The sequence below is a fragment of the Capra hircus genome, chromosome 3, assembly GCF_001704415.2.
Source record: "Capra hircus breed San Clemente chromosome 3, ASM170441v1, whole genome shotgun sequence".
Lineage (NCBI taxonomy): Eukaryota > Metazoa > Chordata > Mammalia > Artiodactyla > Bovidae > Capra > Capra hircus.
This window is the reverse complement of record NC_030810.1, coordinates 61,036,968-61,049,842: the sequence shown is the minus strand read 5'-3', so window position 1 is coordinate 61,049,842 and position 12,875 is coordinate 61,036,968. Positions and strand designations below refer to the sequence as shown.

Sequence of the window (12,875 nt, the reverse complement as noted above, 5' to 3'; positions counted from 1 at the left end):
ACCCATGGACAGGGGAGCCTGGCAGGCTGTCATCCAGAGGATCTCAAAGAGTTGCACATGACTGAGCACACAACACAACACATTCCTCTTTAAATCCTTCAGTGCCCCCCATCACATTGCTCATGAATCAGAGTTGGACCTAAATTTTGAACAGTCTAATTTAGAATGTAATACTTCTAAGGACACATACAGTGGTTCAAACAAAAGTATTTTCACTATTTCATTTCTGCCTATTCTTTCAGAAGGCTATAGTGATAAAAGTATATTCATTTTTTATATTAAGAGTTACATCTTTGGCATATAGGAGCATAGATGCTCACTTTCTGTAAAACAAGACTGGTTATTGGATGCTCTCTGTTTCTGTCAAGAGGTATCAGACTTGGAATTTATCATTTCCTTTAGGGGCTTTACACTCTTTGTTTATATGCATTAATTCCTAAGAGATCTTTATTATATCTCAATGTATGCCATATATTATTAATTTAATAATTTGAAACTTCATATAAATAATGTACTACTGTATGTATTCCTCATCACTCTTTGATCTTCATTGTTTATGAGATTCATCAATTCATCATGTAGGTCTAGTTCATTTATTTTCACGTGTGTATAGTACTTTCACTGTATGAGTATACAACAGTGTAGGCATTCTCCTGTTGATTTTCATTTCATCCACTTCCCCACCATTTTTCTGCTCTCCATGACCTTTTCAGATCAAGCTCCTATGCTACTGGTCCAATACTTGAGAGTAGGGGTCATAAAATTGATCTTTGTGATTGCTATTCTCAAATGTTTAATTGTTTTTGGTAGATTGCTTGTCTTTAAAATGAATCTTTCTATTGGTCAACATTGGTAACTGGTTTGGGCATGAACAGGGGTATAAAATCTAAATTAGCAGAACCTCACCTCAGGTAGCAGGGCTGTGTGCAGTAGCAAATGAGATCCTTTGAAGCAAATGTCTTCCCTTCTAGCTGCTCAGGGCCCTGGGTGGCATGTGGTTTCTCTACTTGTTGCTTGGCCAGGAGATTTTCATTTTTTCGCTGCAGCGTGGCATGTGGGATCCCCGACCAAGTATCAAACCCATGCTTCCTGCACTGGGAGTGCAGAGTCTTGACCCCTGGACCGCCAAGGACATCCTGACAAGGTGATTTCTAAGTCATCCATATGGTTTGGCTTCAGAAGACCAGTGAGGAGGGAATAGGCTCCAGTAGTGGTGTCCCTTACTTTCTTAGAGTTTGTGCATGCCATTGGCCCTTTGCCCTCTAATCCAGTGATTCTCAAACTTTAGCCTACATCAGAATTGTCTGGAGGGCTTTTCAATTGCTGGACCTCACCCCAAGATTTCTGATTCAGAAGATCTCAGGCTGAATATGAGAATATGCATTTCTAACAATTTCACAGCAGATGCTGATGCTGCTGTTTCTTGGCCATACTTTGAGAATCAATAACTGCTCTACATTAACATTTCCTAGTCTTTTAAATTTTATTACCCTTTTTGACTACTGGACTCCTTTAATATTAGTTTATAACTTACATCACTACTATAAAATCATTTTAGAATTTCATAGTTTTTACATTTTATAAAGAAAGGCTTTAAGTTAAAAAATAAATTCTATCAGCAGAGTGTTAAGCATTGTGGTTGTCTAGAGCCTTGCTGCAAAAGTGTAGTCTCTGGACCAACACTCCTGGGAACTTGTTAGAAATACAGACTCTCATACTGTATTAGGCCCCAGGCCTAATGAGTCAGAATCTGAACTGTAACAACATACCCAGGTGATTAGTATGTACATTAAAATTTAACTTGGTGATTTAGGGCTCACATTAAATCTAGTCCTAACAATATTAAAAAAAAAATAAACATTTCAAGTTTTAACATTTAAGAAGTGGCACATGTTTCATTTACTTTTATTTTTCAAAGTTTTATCATAAGAAAAAGCATCATTTCTTTGAAAATAAAAATATGTCAAATTTGGTTTGGGGTCCAAGTGCTGAAATTTAATGTTTTAAAGCACAAGAATGGACAAAGTTGTATTCATGACCTGATGTTTGGAAATATTACTTCTTCTACCGACAAAAAACAACAGCCTTATTTTGATGATCTTGATGAAATAATAGATTTCTCACTGCTACTTGCAATAATGGCCCTGCAAATAAGACCTTATGAGTATGACGAGTGTTTTCCCCCCAAAGTGAAAGCTTAATTGGATATAATTGTTGTTACAGTTATTATTTTTCATTTTTCTTGAAGTAGTCATTGAAACATCTTTCATCAGTATAGGATGATGAAAGTTTAAGAATAACAGTTTAGGAATCTAGAGAGAATTATTTTCAGGCAGATTAGCAGAATTATCATTTTATAACATTCTTGTTTATGTTTTAGTATCATTGTTCAATATACCTCTTTTCTTTAAACAGCTATCTATGGGGATAATAATACCAGAATACCATTTAGGGTTGGTAGATCAGAGTTTTTTAAATGTTGAAGCCTAGATGTGTGCCTGGCAAATAGTATGTTTTACAAAAGAGACTGCGTCAACACCGTCTTCCTCATCTTCCTTCTTGTCTTATTCCTCTTTATCACCATTGTTATTTCAGTCCATAGCATTCAGGATAGAGAAGTTTAATTACCCACTGGATAAAGCCAAGGACTAGACTGGACCCGATACAGAATCTTCAGCTATTTATTTTTCTAGGCAGGGGAGAATACTATAAAGCTATGGAGAGCTATAAAATAGTACTAGGTTCAAATAGAGAGTAATCAAAGTTTGAGTCTGTGGTGGTTCTTAGTGTTATTTACCAGCTTTTTTTTCCTACTAGTCATTTGATATGATTGCACTTCCTAACTCTCGTTCACTGCAGTCATGTGACTGCTTCAGGCTGTTGAATTGTGAGCAGAAATTCTATCATTGGTTGCCTGGATAAGACCTTCCAAAACTCTCTTTCCCTCTGGCACATTGTTATTGTTAGGATGATGGCTGCTCTGACAGCTTGGGCTTCTGTGTGATTATGATACGTAGCGCACCCTGCCTGTCTTTGGTTTATATGTAGCATCATCAAGGAATAGACCTTAGTTGTTTTAAACTCCTGAGATTATTTCAGCATTACATAGCCTGAACTGGATAATACAGATTTTTTTGATGAGTTTTGAGAACTAAAATTATGGAAGTGGGGATGGGAGTGAGCTATATTCACAAAACTGTGATACTAGGAGCTGAGAACCAGAGAGGGTCCTGAGGAGTGTGTCACAATCTAATGTTAGTACAAGCTGGGGGCACACAGTGGAGGGAGTGACTGAGATCTCACTCTCAAAAGTATGTAAAACCAGTTACATACTTTGTGACACATATTTGTTCCACCCCTGGTTAGTGTGAAAATAGTAATATAAACATTAATGTAGAGAATAAAGACCTAGGAAAACTAGGGTTTAGGAAGAAGAGTCACTTTGAAGGGCTTAAAGATTGTTCAGTATCCAGAAAGTAGTCAGTTTCCTCATTTCCTCCTTATTATGTGTTCACATCTGTCCATGCTTACATGCCCATATCTGCACTTATACATAATATTTTTATCAACTTCATTTGTGATAACAAGTCATTGCCCTACTTGGTAAATCATCCCCAGTAAGGCCTGTCTGGATACAATATTTAAAATTACAAAACTTCATCCTCCCTGCTGCCCTGCCCGCACCACACTCTTGAAATCCTAACTACCAGCTCTGTTTTTTTTTTTTTCTCCATAGAGCTTAGCATTTTCTCAGGTTTACTTATTTAATGTTTGCTGTTATTATTTGTCTCTCCCCAACTAGAACGCAAACACCACAAAGAAAGAAAACTGATAAATCCATTTTATTTCCTGAGAACAGTACCTTATCCATAACAATATTGGTTGAATTGCAATACATTCATGAAGGGAAATAGGAAGATGATCTGGGTACCACCAGCTGCCTAGGGTATCCAAAAAGAGAGACTAAATCTGCTAGGACTTTGTGATCTCAACCACATTTTAAATCGCAGTTTGATTTTCTGGCTCTCATTCCCTAGCTTTTAAAATAGTTCCAGTTAAACAGAGTTAAGCTTCTTTGAGAAGTCCTTAATATGTTTAAAGACTGAGCTTTGAAAGTAGCACAAAAAGTGGGAAAGAACATGGACTTTAGAGACAAACCACTTCATTGTCACCTAGTAAGATGTGACTTTGGGTAAGTTACTTGCCATAGAATGTAAACTTTACCAAATGTAATATTAGAATCAAAAGTTCTTTGTATGTCCTAAATATTACACATAAAGATATGTGAAAGTGGTTAGTGTACAGTAGGTACTGGTTTGTTTGAGTCTCTTCCCCTTCCCTTCATTACCAGAAAAACAACTTTTCTTCCTTTTTCTTGGGCCACACTCTGTGGCTTGTGGGATCTTAGTTTCTGGAGCAGGGATTCAACCCCGGTACCAGTAGTGAAAGCTCCGAGTCCTAACCACTTGACCCCAGGAAATGCCCTTTTTTCATATTTTCACTTGACATTATTTTATGTATTTTCAATTTAGCTCTAATTTTGATTCCAACTGACCTTTTTTGTTAGATTATTTTAGTAATTTATGGTAAGCTAAAATTTCACAAATATGTACAAAAAGCCCATATATAGCATCTCCAGGGCATGGACTGGGGAGATTGTTGGGGATGGTCAGAGTTTCCCTATTTTTTACATGTCTTCATCATGTTGTCATACAAAATAGCATCCTCAACTGGTTGACATTTTAGACTTTAGGGCTCGAAAGAATCAGTTCTTTCCTTCTCTATATTAAGAAATTAAGTCATCTGTCTGGTAAATGGCAGGGTAAAGGTAAAAATTCTGACTTCTTGCTCAGAGCTCTTTCTACCATATTCTTTCGTCTAACTGAAGTATAAAATTTGAATTTTTTATTCTCAGCATGATAATGTTGACAAACTTTTATCACATGTATTTAACTTTTTGAATAGGTGATACATGCTTTGGGTACATGGAAGACTTCTTAGCTCTGCCCCCAGCTATTAATACAAAAGGCCACCACTCTGTGCACATATCCATCATTTTACGGAAATGTGAACTTTTATGTACTTTGCTTTTTTCGCTTAAAAATATGAAAGTTATATATATATTGCTTCTTAGAGCTCCATAACCACCTCATCTTATTCCCAGGTGTCATTAGTTAATTGATTATTTTCTTTAAATTCATGAACAAGCTCTTACTGAGCACTCTGTTAGGTACTATTTCAGGGCCTGGGAGTGGAGGAATGAACAGGATAGAAGAGAACCACTGTTTTCACAGAGCTTAATTTCTTGGTTTGTGATTGGTGCTATGATATGGATGCGAATGGTCTCTAATAGACCAGAAGAGGGAGAAATGAATTTCTTCAGCCATGATCAGGAGAAACTTTAAGGAAAAAGTGGCAGTTAAAGTGGATTTTAAATGATGGGTAGAAATTTGGGAAGGATTGTGAAGAAAGGGTACTGTCACAATGTATCAGCATCTTTGTTGTTCCAGTGTTATGTAGCTGTTGCTTTGCATGGTAGCTCTAGGTGTTCTGCATTTAAAGTTACTATTTCCTTGAAATTTTGGCAAATTGATTTATCTTGGAAATGGCTTCTTTACTTGCAAAATAAAATTGCGTTAGAAATCAATTTCTGCTGATCTCCTTAATTCTTTTTTTCTCCTAATTTGTTTATTTGAACTAGATATGAGGATTTTTATAGATGACTTTTACCTGTTTGACCTTTTTCATACAGTTATAAATGTTTTCATCTTTATTTTACATTTTTCTTAAAATTGTATATGTTTACCTTGTAATTGGGGCTTCCCTCATGGCTCAGACAGTAAAGAATCTACCTGCAAGGCAGGAGACCCAGGTTTGATCCTTGGTTAGGAAGATCCACTGGAGAAGGGAATGGCTACCCACTCGAGTATTCTTGCACAGAGAATTCTGTGGACAGGGGAGCCTGGCCAGCTATAGTCTGTGGGGTCACAGAGTCAGACAAGGCTGAGTGACTAACTGAGCGACTAACGCTTTCACTTTCATGTTGTAGTTAACTACTATTTGCTTTAGTGCAGTTGTGTGCTTACAGCAGAGGTTGTCAGCCTTAGCTACACACTAGACTCATTTACAGAGTTTTATAAATTGTCAACATCCATTGTATCATAGAAAAAGCAAGAGAATTCCAGAAAAACATCTACTTCTGCTTCATTGACTATGCTAAAGCCTTTGACTGTGTGTATCACAACAAACTGTGGAAAATTCTTAAAGAGATAAGAATACCAGACCACCTGCCTACCTGAGAAACCTGTATGCAGGTCAAGAAGCAACAGCTTGAACCAGACATGCTACAATGGACTGGTTCCAAATTGGGAAAGGAGTGCATCAAGGCTGTATATTGTCACCCTGTTAATTTAACTTTATGTGCAGACTACATCATGTGAAATGTCAGGCTGGATGAAGCACAAGCTGAAATCAAGACTGCCAGGAGAAATAACAGTAACCTCCCATACGCAGATGGCAGCACCATTATGGCAGAGAGTGAAGAGGAACTAAAGAACCTCTTGATGAAAGTGAAGGAGAAACGTGAAAAAGCTGGCTTAAAACTCAATATTCAGAAAACTAAGATCATGGCATCTGGTCCCATCACTTCATGGCAAATAGATGGGGAAACAATGGAAACAGACTTTATTTCCTTGGGCTCCAAAATCACTGCAGATGGTGAATGAAGCCATGAAATTAAAAGACATTTGTTTCTTAGAAGAAAAGCTATGACAAACCTAGACGGCATGTTAAAAAGCAGAAACATTACTTTGCCAACAAAGGTCCGTGTAATCAAAGCTATGGTTTTCCCAGTAGTCATGTACAGGTGTGAGAGTTGGACCATAAAGAAGATTGAGCACTGAAGAATTGATGCTTTCGAACTGTGGTGCTGGAGAATACTCTTGAGAGTCCCTTGGACTGCAAGGAGATCAAACCAGTCAGTTCTAAAGGAAATCAACCCTTAATATTCATTGGAAGGTCTGATGCTGAAGCTGAAACTCCAATACTTTGGCCACTTGATGTGAAGAACTGACTCATTGGAAAAGACCCTGATTCTGGGAAAGATTGAAGGGAGGAGGAAAAGGGGATGACAGAGGATGAGATAGTTGGATGGTATTACTGACTCAATGGAACAGAGTTTGAGCAAGCTCCATGAGCTGGTGATGGACAGGGAAGCCTGACATGCTGCAGTCCTTGGGGTCTGGGATTGAATAACAAGTGCTGCTGCTTAAGCCTTGCCTGGGTCTAGAGTGTGGCCGGGATACCAGGATTTTCAAAAGGCCCCAGGTGATTTTACTTTGTAGCCAAACTTCAGAAACTGTTGGGTTATTTCAGAGGTAACTGGAACATGCTTCTGTTTTTGGAAAGTAAGTAGCCATGGCATTGTCTGAGTGACGTGATCAATCTGTCATCTCAAATCTCTTGTTTAGAATAAAGTGAAATGGTTAGAATTGAATGACAGAATGAAGTCCTGGAATTCGTTAGAGCATTTTTCTTGTTATTCACCAAACCATAAGTGGAATTAAGCGTATCTATGGAGAGAATAATTTGAAGGCCTTTAATTCTTGTGTGGTTGGGGGAAGGAATAATAGTTCTTGTTTTGTGTGCTGTGTTTAGTCGCTTAGTCTTGTCCAACTCTTTGAGACCCCGTGGACTGTAGCCCAGCAGGCTCCTCTGTCTATGGGGATTCTCCAGGCAAGAATACTGGAGTGGGTTGCCGTGCTCTCCTCCAGGGGATCTTCCCAATTCAGGGATCGAACTCTGGTCTCCTGCATTGCAGGTGGATTCTTTACCGTCTGAGCCACCAGGGAAGCCCAAGAATACTGGAGTTGTTTGCCGGGCTCTCCTCCAGGGAATCTTCCCAACACAGGGATCAAACCCACATCTCTTGTTTCCTGCATTGGCAGATGGTTTTTTTTTTTTTTTTTACCATTAGTGCCACCTGGGAAGCTCAGTTCTTGTTTTGAGCCCTATACAAATTGAAGTTGTGAGCCTCATTATTTAAGTCAGAAATGAATAAGTCTGCTTTTATGGTGTATAACAATCATTGATTTATTGTTAGTATAGTTAAGCAAATGTTGTTCTTGAATTCTTGTTGACTTTGTCACCTACTTTCAATGTAATAAACACTCTGTTACTATAATAGGATCTTTGTTTACTCCAATAACAAGGTGCTGGATAAGGACCTGTAAACTCAAATAGTTACCTGGGTATTAGAAGTTCCAGAAAGAAATCAACTGAACTTTAGACTACTCCTTTCTTTTATTCTGAAAAATGATCCAGTTTATTTCCAGCTGGGAATAGGGATCTATTATCAGGTTAGGGATGTTTACTGTGATTTCACTGTTTGCAGTATCATGAATTCCCAGAATATTCCTGTACCTTGCAGTATGGACTGCGGTAGGGTCACAAGCTTCATGTACAACTAGACAGTATATTAGCATGCTGCCTGGAAATACTGGGGCTCAATGGACAGAATAATCAGACAGAATTAGGCTCAAAACCTAGGTTTTCTTTTTATAAGATGTTTTACCTTGATTTAGTTAACTTGTTTAGCCTTAATTTCCATATCTGGAATACTGGGGGAGATGAGACCCAAGTTCCAAGTTTGTTAATGAGGTAAAATAGTTTAGATTCTTAACATAGTACCTGCCCACAGTTGGTCTGTAATAGATAATATTTCCCTAGTTTTGATTTTGAATTATTCTAGAGAATTATTGTAGTGAAAATGATTCCTGGAAACAAACTAACTTCTAAATTTTCTTTAATAATTAGTCTTATTTTTAATGACTGTTGGGAGTGAATTATAAGAGTCACATTTTATGTAGCTTAATTTTCAAATACTTCTGAATTTCTCATAAAATTGATAATCTCTTGATAAAGGTGTTGATATCATACCTTTGTTTTTTATGATAGGTATTATAACTTTTCATTATATTTAGAAACATTTTACATTCAAGAGTCTTGATGTATGATGGGAGAAATTAGAAAGCTAATAATATAGTATAGTATTGTTAGGGTGCAACCCCTAGGTTCATACATACTTACATAATGAAAATAAAAGTGAAATGTAATACAGGCCATATTGAGGCATGGCCAAATCTAATTAGTTCATTCGTTGCAAAATGTTTTATTGTGTTCCTCTGTGTGCCCAAATAAGATCATTTTGGTAATGACTCCTCCCATCTTCTACTTTTCAAAATTGTTCTCATATTTAAAGGCATAACTCAAATGTGATCTGTTTTATGTAGTCACCCCCTCCCCTGACACACACCTTAAAAGGGAATTTCTTTTTTCTCCCTTCTGTCAGCATGTGACCTCTACCCTGGCACTGGCACTTATTTCACCATTTCATATTAAAAGGGTAGCTGCAGCTAGGTTTCCAGGCATTAAGTTGTAGGTTGTATGGGGTCCTGATATCAGAGAGACACTATTTTAATCTCTACTTTGTCACTTACTTTCTTGTAAGGATTTGTCCTTTCTGAGCTCAACGTATTTACCTGTTAGAGATAAAAGCTTCTGCCTTATAGTTTTGTTGAAAGATTAAGTGGTATAAGTGGCCTGAAATAGAAAGTGTTCAGTAAATGGTCGTGAATAGTGTTATTGTTTTTCTTGTTTGTGTAAATCATGTTGTTTACTGTATGTAAGTATGTTTCTTTTAGACTGTCCTGAAAACAGAGGACTGTTGCTTGGCATTTTGCATAAGGTTTAATAAATTAACTGTATTTGTTTATTGATTACATTAACTTTCATCTTTACTTGACTTTTAAAAAGAAGAGTATTGACATATATTGAAGAAAAAAATATCATAAGAGTTGATTTGTACATACCTGTGTTTTAAAATTCCTGCAGGTACCTTCTTATCTCATAATTTCAGTATCCTGAAATCTGAGGATCCCACCAAGATAATATGATAGGAACTTGCAGTGATTTGGAGCCGTATCCTACTTAGACTAATGTGGGTCTTCCAGGGTTCCTAAGACCTTGTACAGCGACACACTCTGCTTGTTGATTGGCACAGACAAGAATGCCATCTCTGCCTCAGGAAAGAGGTAAACAGCTTGATTTAATCTTGTGGACCTACTATATAGATCTACATTTTATAGATAATCACTGGTAATCTTTCCAAGAATTAAAAATCAATTGGGGACCCTTAAAGAATAAGAATTTATACTTTCACCTTGTTGTGGTGGGCAGGGGGGCAGGGGCATTTGTGTTCTTTGGTGTGGAGTTCTTATTATTTCAATTATATTTGGTTGGTTTACATTTCTTTTTTTTTTAATTTTTTTTAAATTTTTTAATTTTTAAATTTTTTAAATTTTAAAATCTTTAATTCTTTTAAAGTTATTCAGGGACCCACTCCCCTGGATCTGAATACAGACTTGCCTTATCAAAGCACAATGAAAAGGAAAGTCAGAAAGAAGAAAAAGAAGGGAACCATTACAGCAAATGTTGCTGGGACAAAGTTTGAAATTGGTAGGTCTCTTCAGAATAGTGAGATTTTCATAACTGTTGGGAAAGCTATTGGATGTTAAAAACAATGTAAAAATTTAGAGATTTTTCTTCTATGAATGGATTTTTGTATGCCTTCTATAGAATTTTCTTTTTTGTGAGATATTTAACATGTCAATAACCAAATACAACATCAATGAAGCTAAAAAGCTCTACCTGTTGATGAGATTGGATTAAATATATATGATTTTAATGCTTAGTTTTTAAGTCAAGTATAAAGTAATATGAACAGTAAAACACAGTGGTTCTAGCTTTAATCTTGAAATACAGACGTGATTAGTTAGGACAATTATATGAGTCTAATGAATTTTTCACTTGGGACTAAAATTATTTTTAACATTCATTATTTTGTAAATAATTTCAAAAACAGATTAAAAATATTATATGTACACTGAAAACTGCAGAATTTGAGATTCATGTTAAACAATGAGAAAACTGACTTAAAAATAGTGTAAGAACATTTTTCTCTCTATACTTTAAAAATAATTTGGACGATACTATTTCTTTTTATTTATATAGTTTATTTTTTACATGTAAGCAGTATTTGCACTGCAGAGAATAGGTAAGAATTAATTGCTTTAAATTAAGATATTCTTGCCCAGCATTGCACTGAGAAACTCATCATTACTACAAGTACTCAAATAATCTTCCTTTTTAAAACAAATAATTTCACATTTAAAGAGTTGAGGAAAACCATATGAATCTCAAGGATATTAATTATTCTTACCCATGTTAATCTTTGAGAGTCACATTTCCACTTGCAGTATTTCACCAAAGTTCATCAGCAATCAGTGGAATATTTCATAGGAATTGGGGTCCCCTAATACTCTATTCCTCACAGGAAAAACTTCAAATCAAGTTAATGTGGGAGAGTGAAATGTGAGTTATTTGCAGGGTGTTTTCTAGCTTGAAAAAGAAGAGTGATAGATGGGGTAGTGTTAACTTTTCATCTTGTTTGCTTTTAAGATTGTGGTGGGATTTATAAGGAACTAGATCTAGAGGAGAGTGTTTCTAGGTGTAGCTCCCTGTCACTCCCAAGGACTGAAGTTGCATTAGCCTTTTTCATACTGATTCCAGACCTCTGTGCTGAGCCTGCTCAGTTGTGTTTAGCAAAATCCCTGCTTGGTCAGACTTGGAGACTTGGACCAGAGACTTCTGGGAGAAAACAGAGCCAAGTATAGGGGAGGGAAAGAGACAATTGGCCATGTGTCCAGGAGATAATGCTACCTTGCTTTCCCTTATTTAACCTAGTGATGTGCAACAGATTACTTCTTGTAATTTAAGTACTGCTCCTTTGACAGGTTGGATTATGTAATGAAAGACGATTAAGCCATAGTCAGGACACTTGTGTTTTCACCCTGATGTTGCCTGTTTCCCCATGTAGAATACTTTAACCACTACTAGTTTTACTATTAGGAGAAGGCAATGGCACCCCACTCCAGTACTCTTGCCTGGAAAATCCCATGGACGGAGGAGCCTGGTAGGCTGCAGTCCATGGGGTTGCAAAGAGTCAGACACGACTGAGCGACTTCACTTTCACTTTTCACTTTCATGCACTGGAGAAGGAAATGGCAACCCACTCCAGTGTTCTTGCCTGGAGAATCCCAGGGACGGGGGAGCCTGGTGGGCTGCCGTCTCTGGGGTCGCACAGAGTTGGACACGACTGAAGCGACTTAGCAGCAGCAGCAGCAGCAGTTTTACTATTAATGCTTTTATAACCCTGGACCAAATATTTTCACCTGAATTACCTCATTTAATCTTCCAAATAACCCTGTGAAAAAGGCTGTGTTACTCTCTTGTTGCCACTTTCTCTGACTTTACTTGCTCTAATAGTGAATTTGAAGTGGAATAAGGAAAAATAAAAATAATAAAATTGGAAGAAGCTTGTGGTTGATCAGAATGTAATCTGCATTCCATGAAATCCTCTATAGTTAGAGATGTGTATGGATTTGACTCTGAGCTGCCTAGCAAGCAAAGCTAATAATTGCAAATAATCATCTATAGAATACACAGTGCCCAGAAGATAAAACCATACCGGTTATTCAAGGGAAATGCAATTTTCCTATTGCTAAGTCTTGAGAAAAATTTCTCCCATAATTTCTCATGGAGACACATTGTGGAATGGTGAACTACACTGTCACAGTAATCCTGTAATTAATATATGATGAAACTTTATTACTTTTTAAAACACCCCTTAGGCACAGTTGAATAAATGAAAGCTCAATAAGAGCAACTTCCTCAAGGTTGTACAGATGACAAAGGTAGAACTTGAACCTGAATTAATTTGCTTCCAAATTTAGTGTTCTTTTTACTATATCATACTG

The 12,875-nt window shown here is 36.8% G+C and overlaps 1 protein-coding gene across 4 annotated transcripts in view; it reads left to right on the top strand.

The window, feature by feature from the left end:
* The window catches only part of TTLL7 (tubulin tyrosine ligase like 7), a 171,850-nt gene that overhangs the window by 48,868 nt on the left and 110,107 nt on the right, over positions 1-12,875 (top strand). For all 4 annotated transcript variants that reach the window (XM_018045669.1, XM_018045672.1, XM_018045671.1 and 1 more), the window contains exons 2-3: positions 9,892-10,091; positions 10,384-10,515. In XM_018045669.1, coding sequence (XP_017901158.1) covers positions 10,067-10,091; positions 10,384-10,515 — 157 coding nt within the window. In that variant the 5' untranslated portion in view covers positions 9,892-10,066. The remainder of the gene's footprint in view (positions 1-9,891; positions 10,092-10,383; positions 10,516-12,875) is intronic.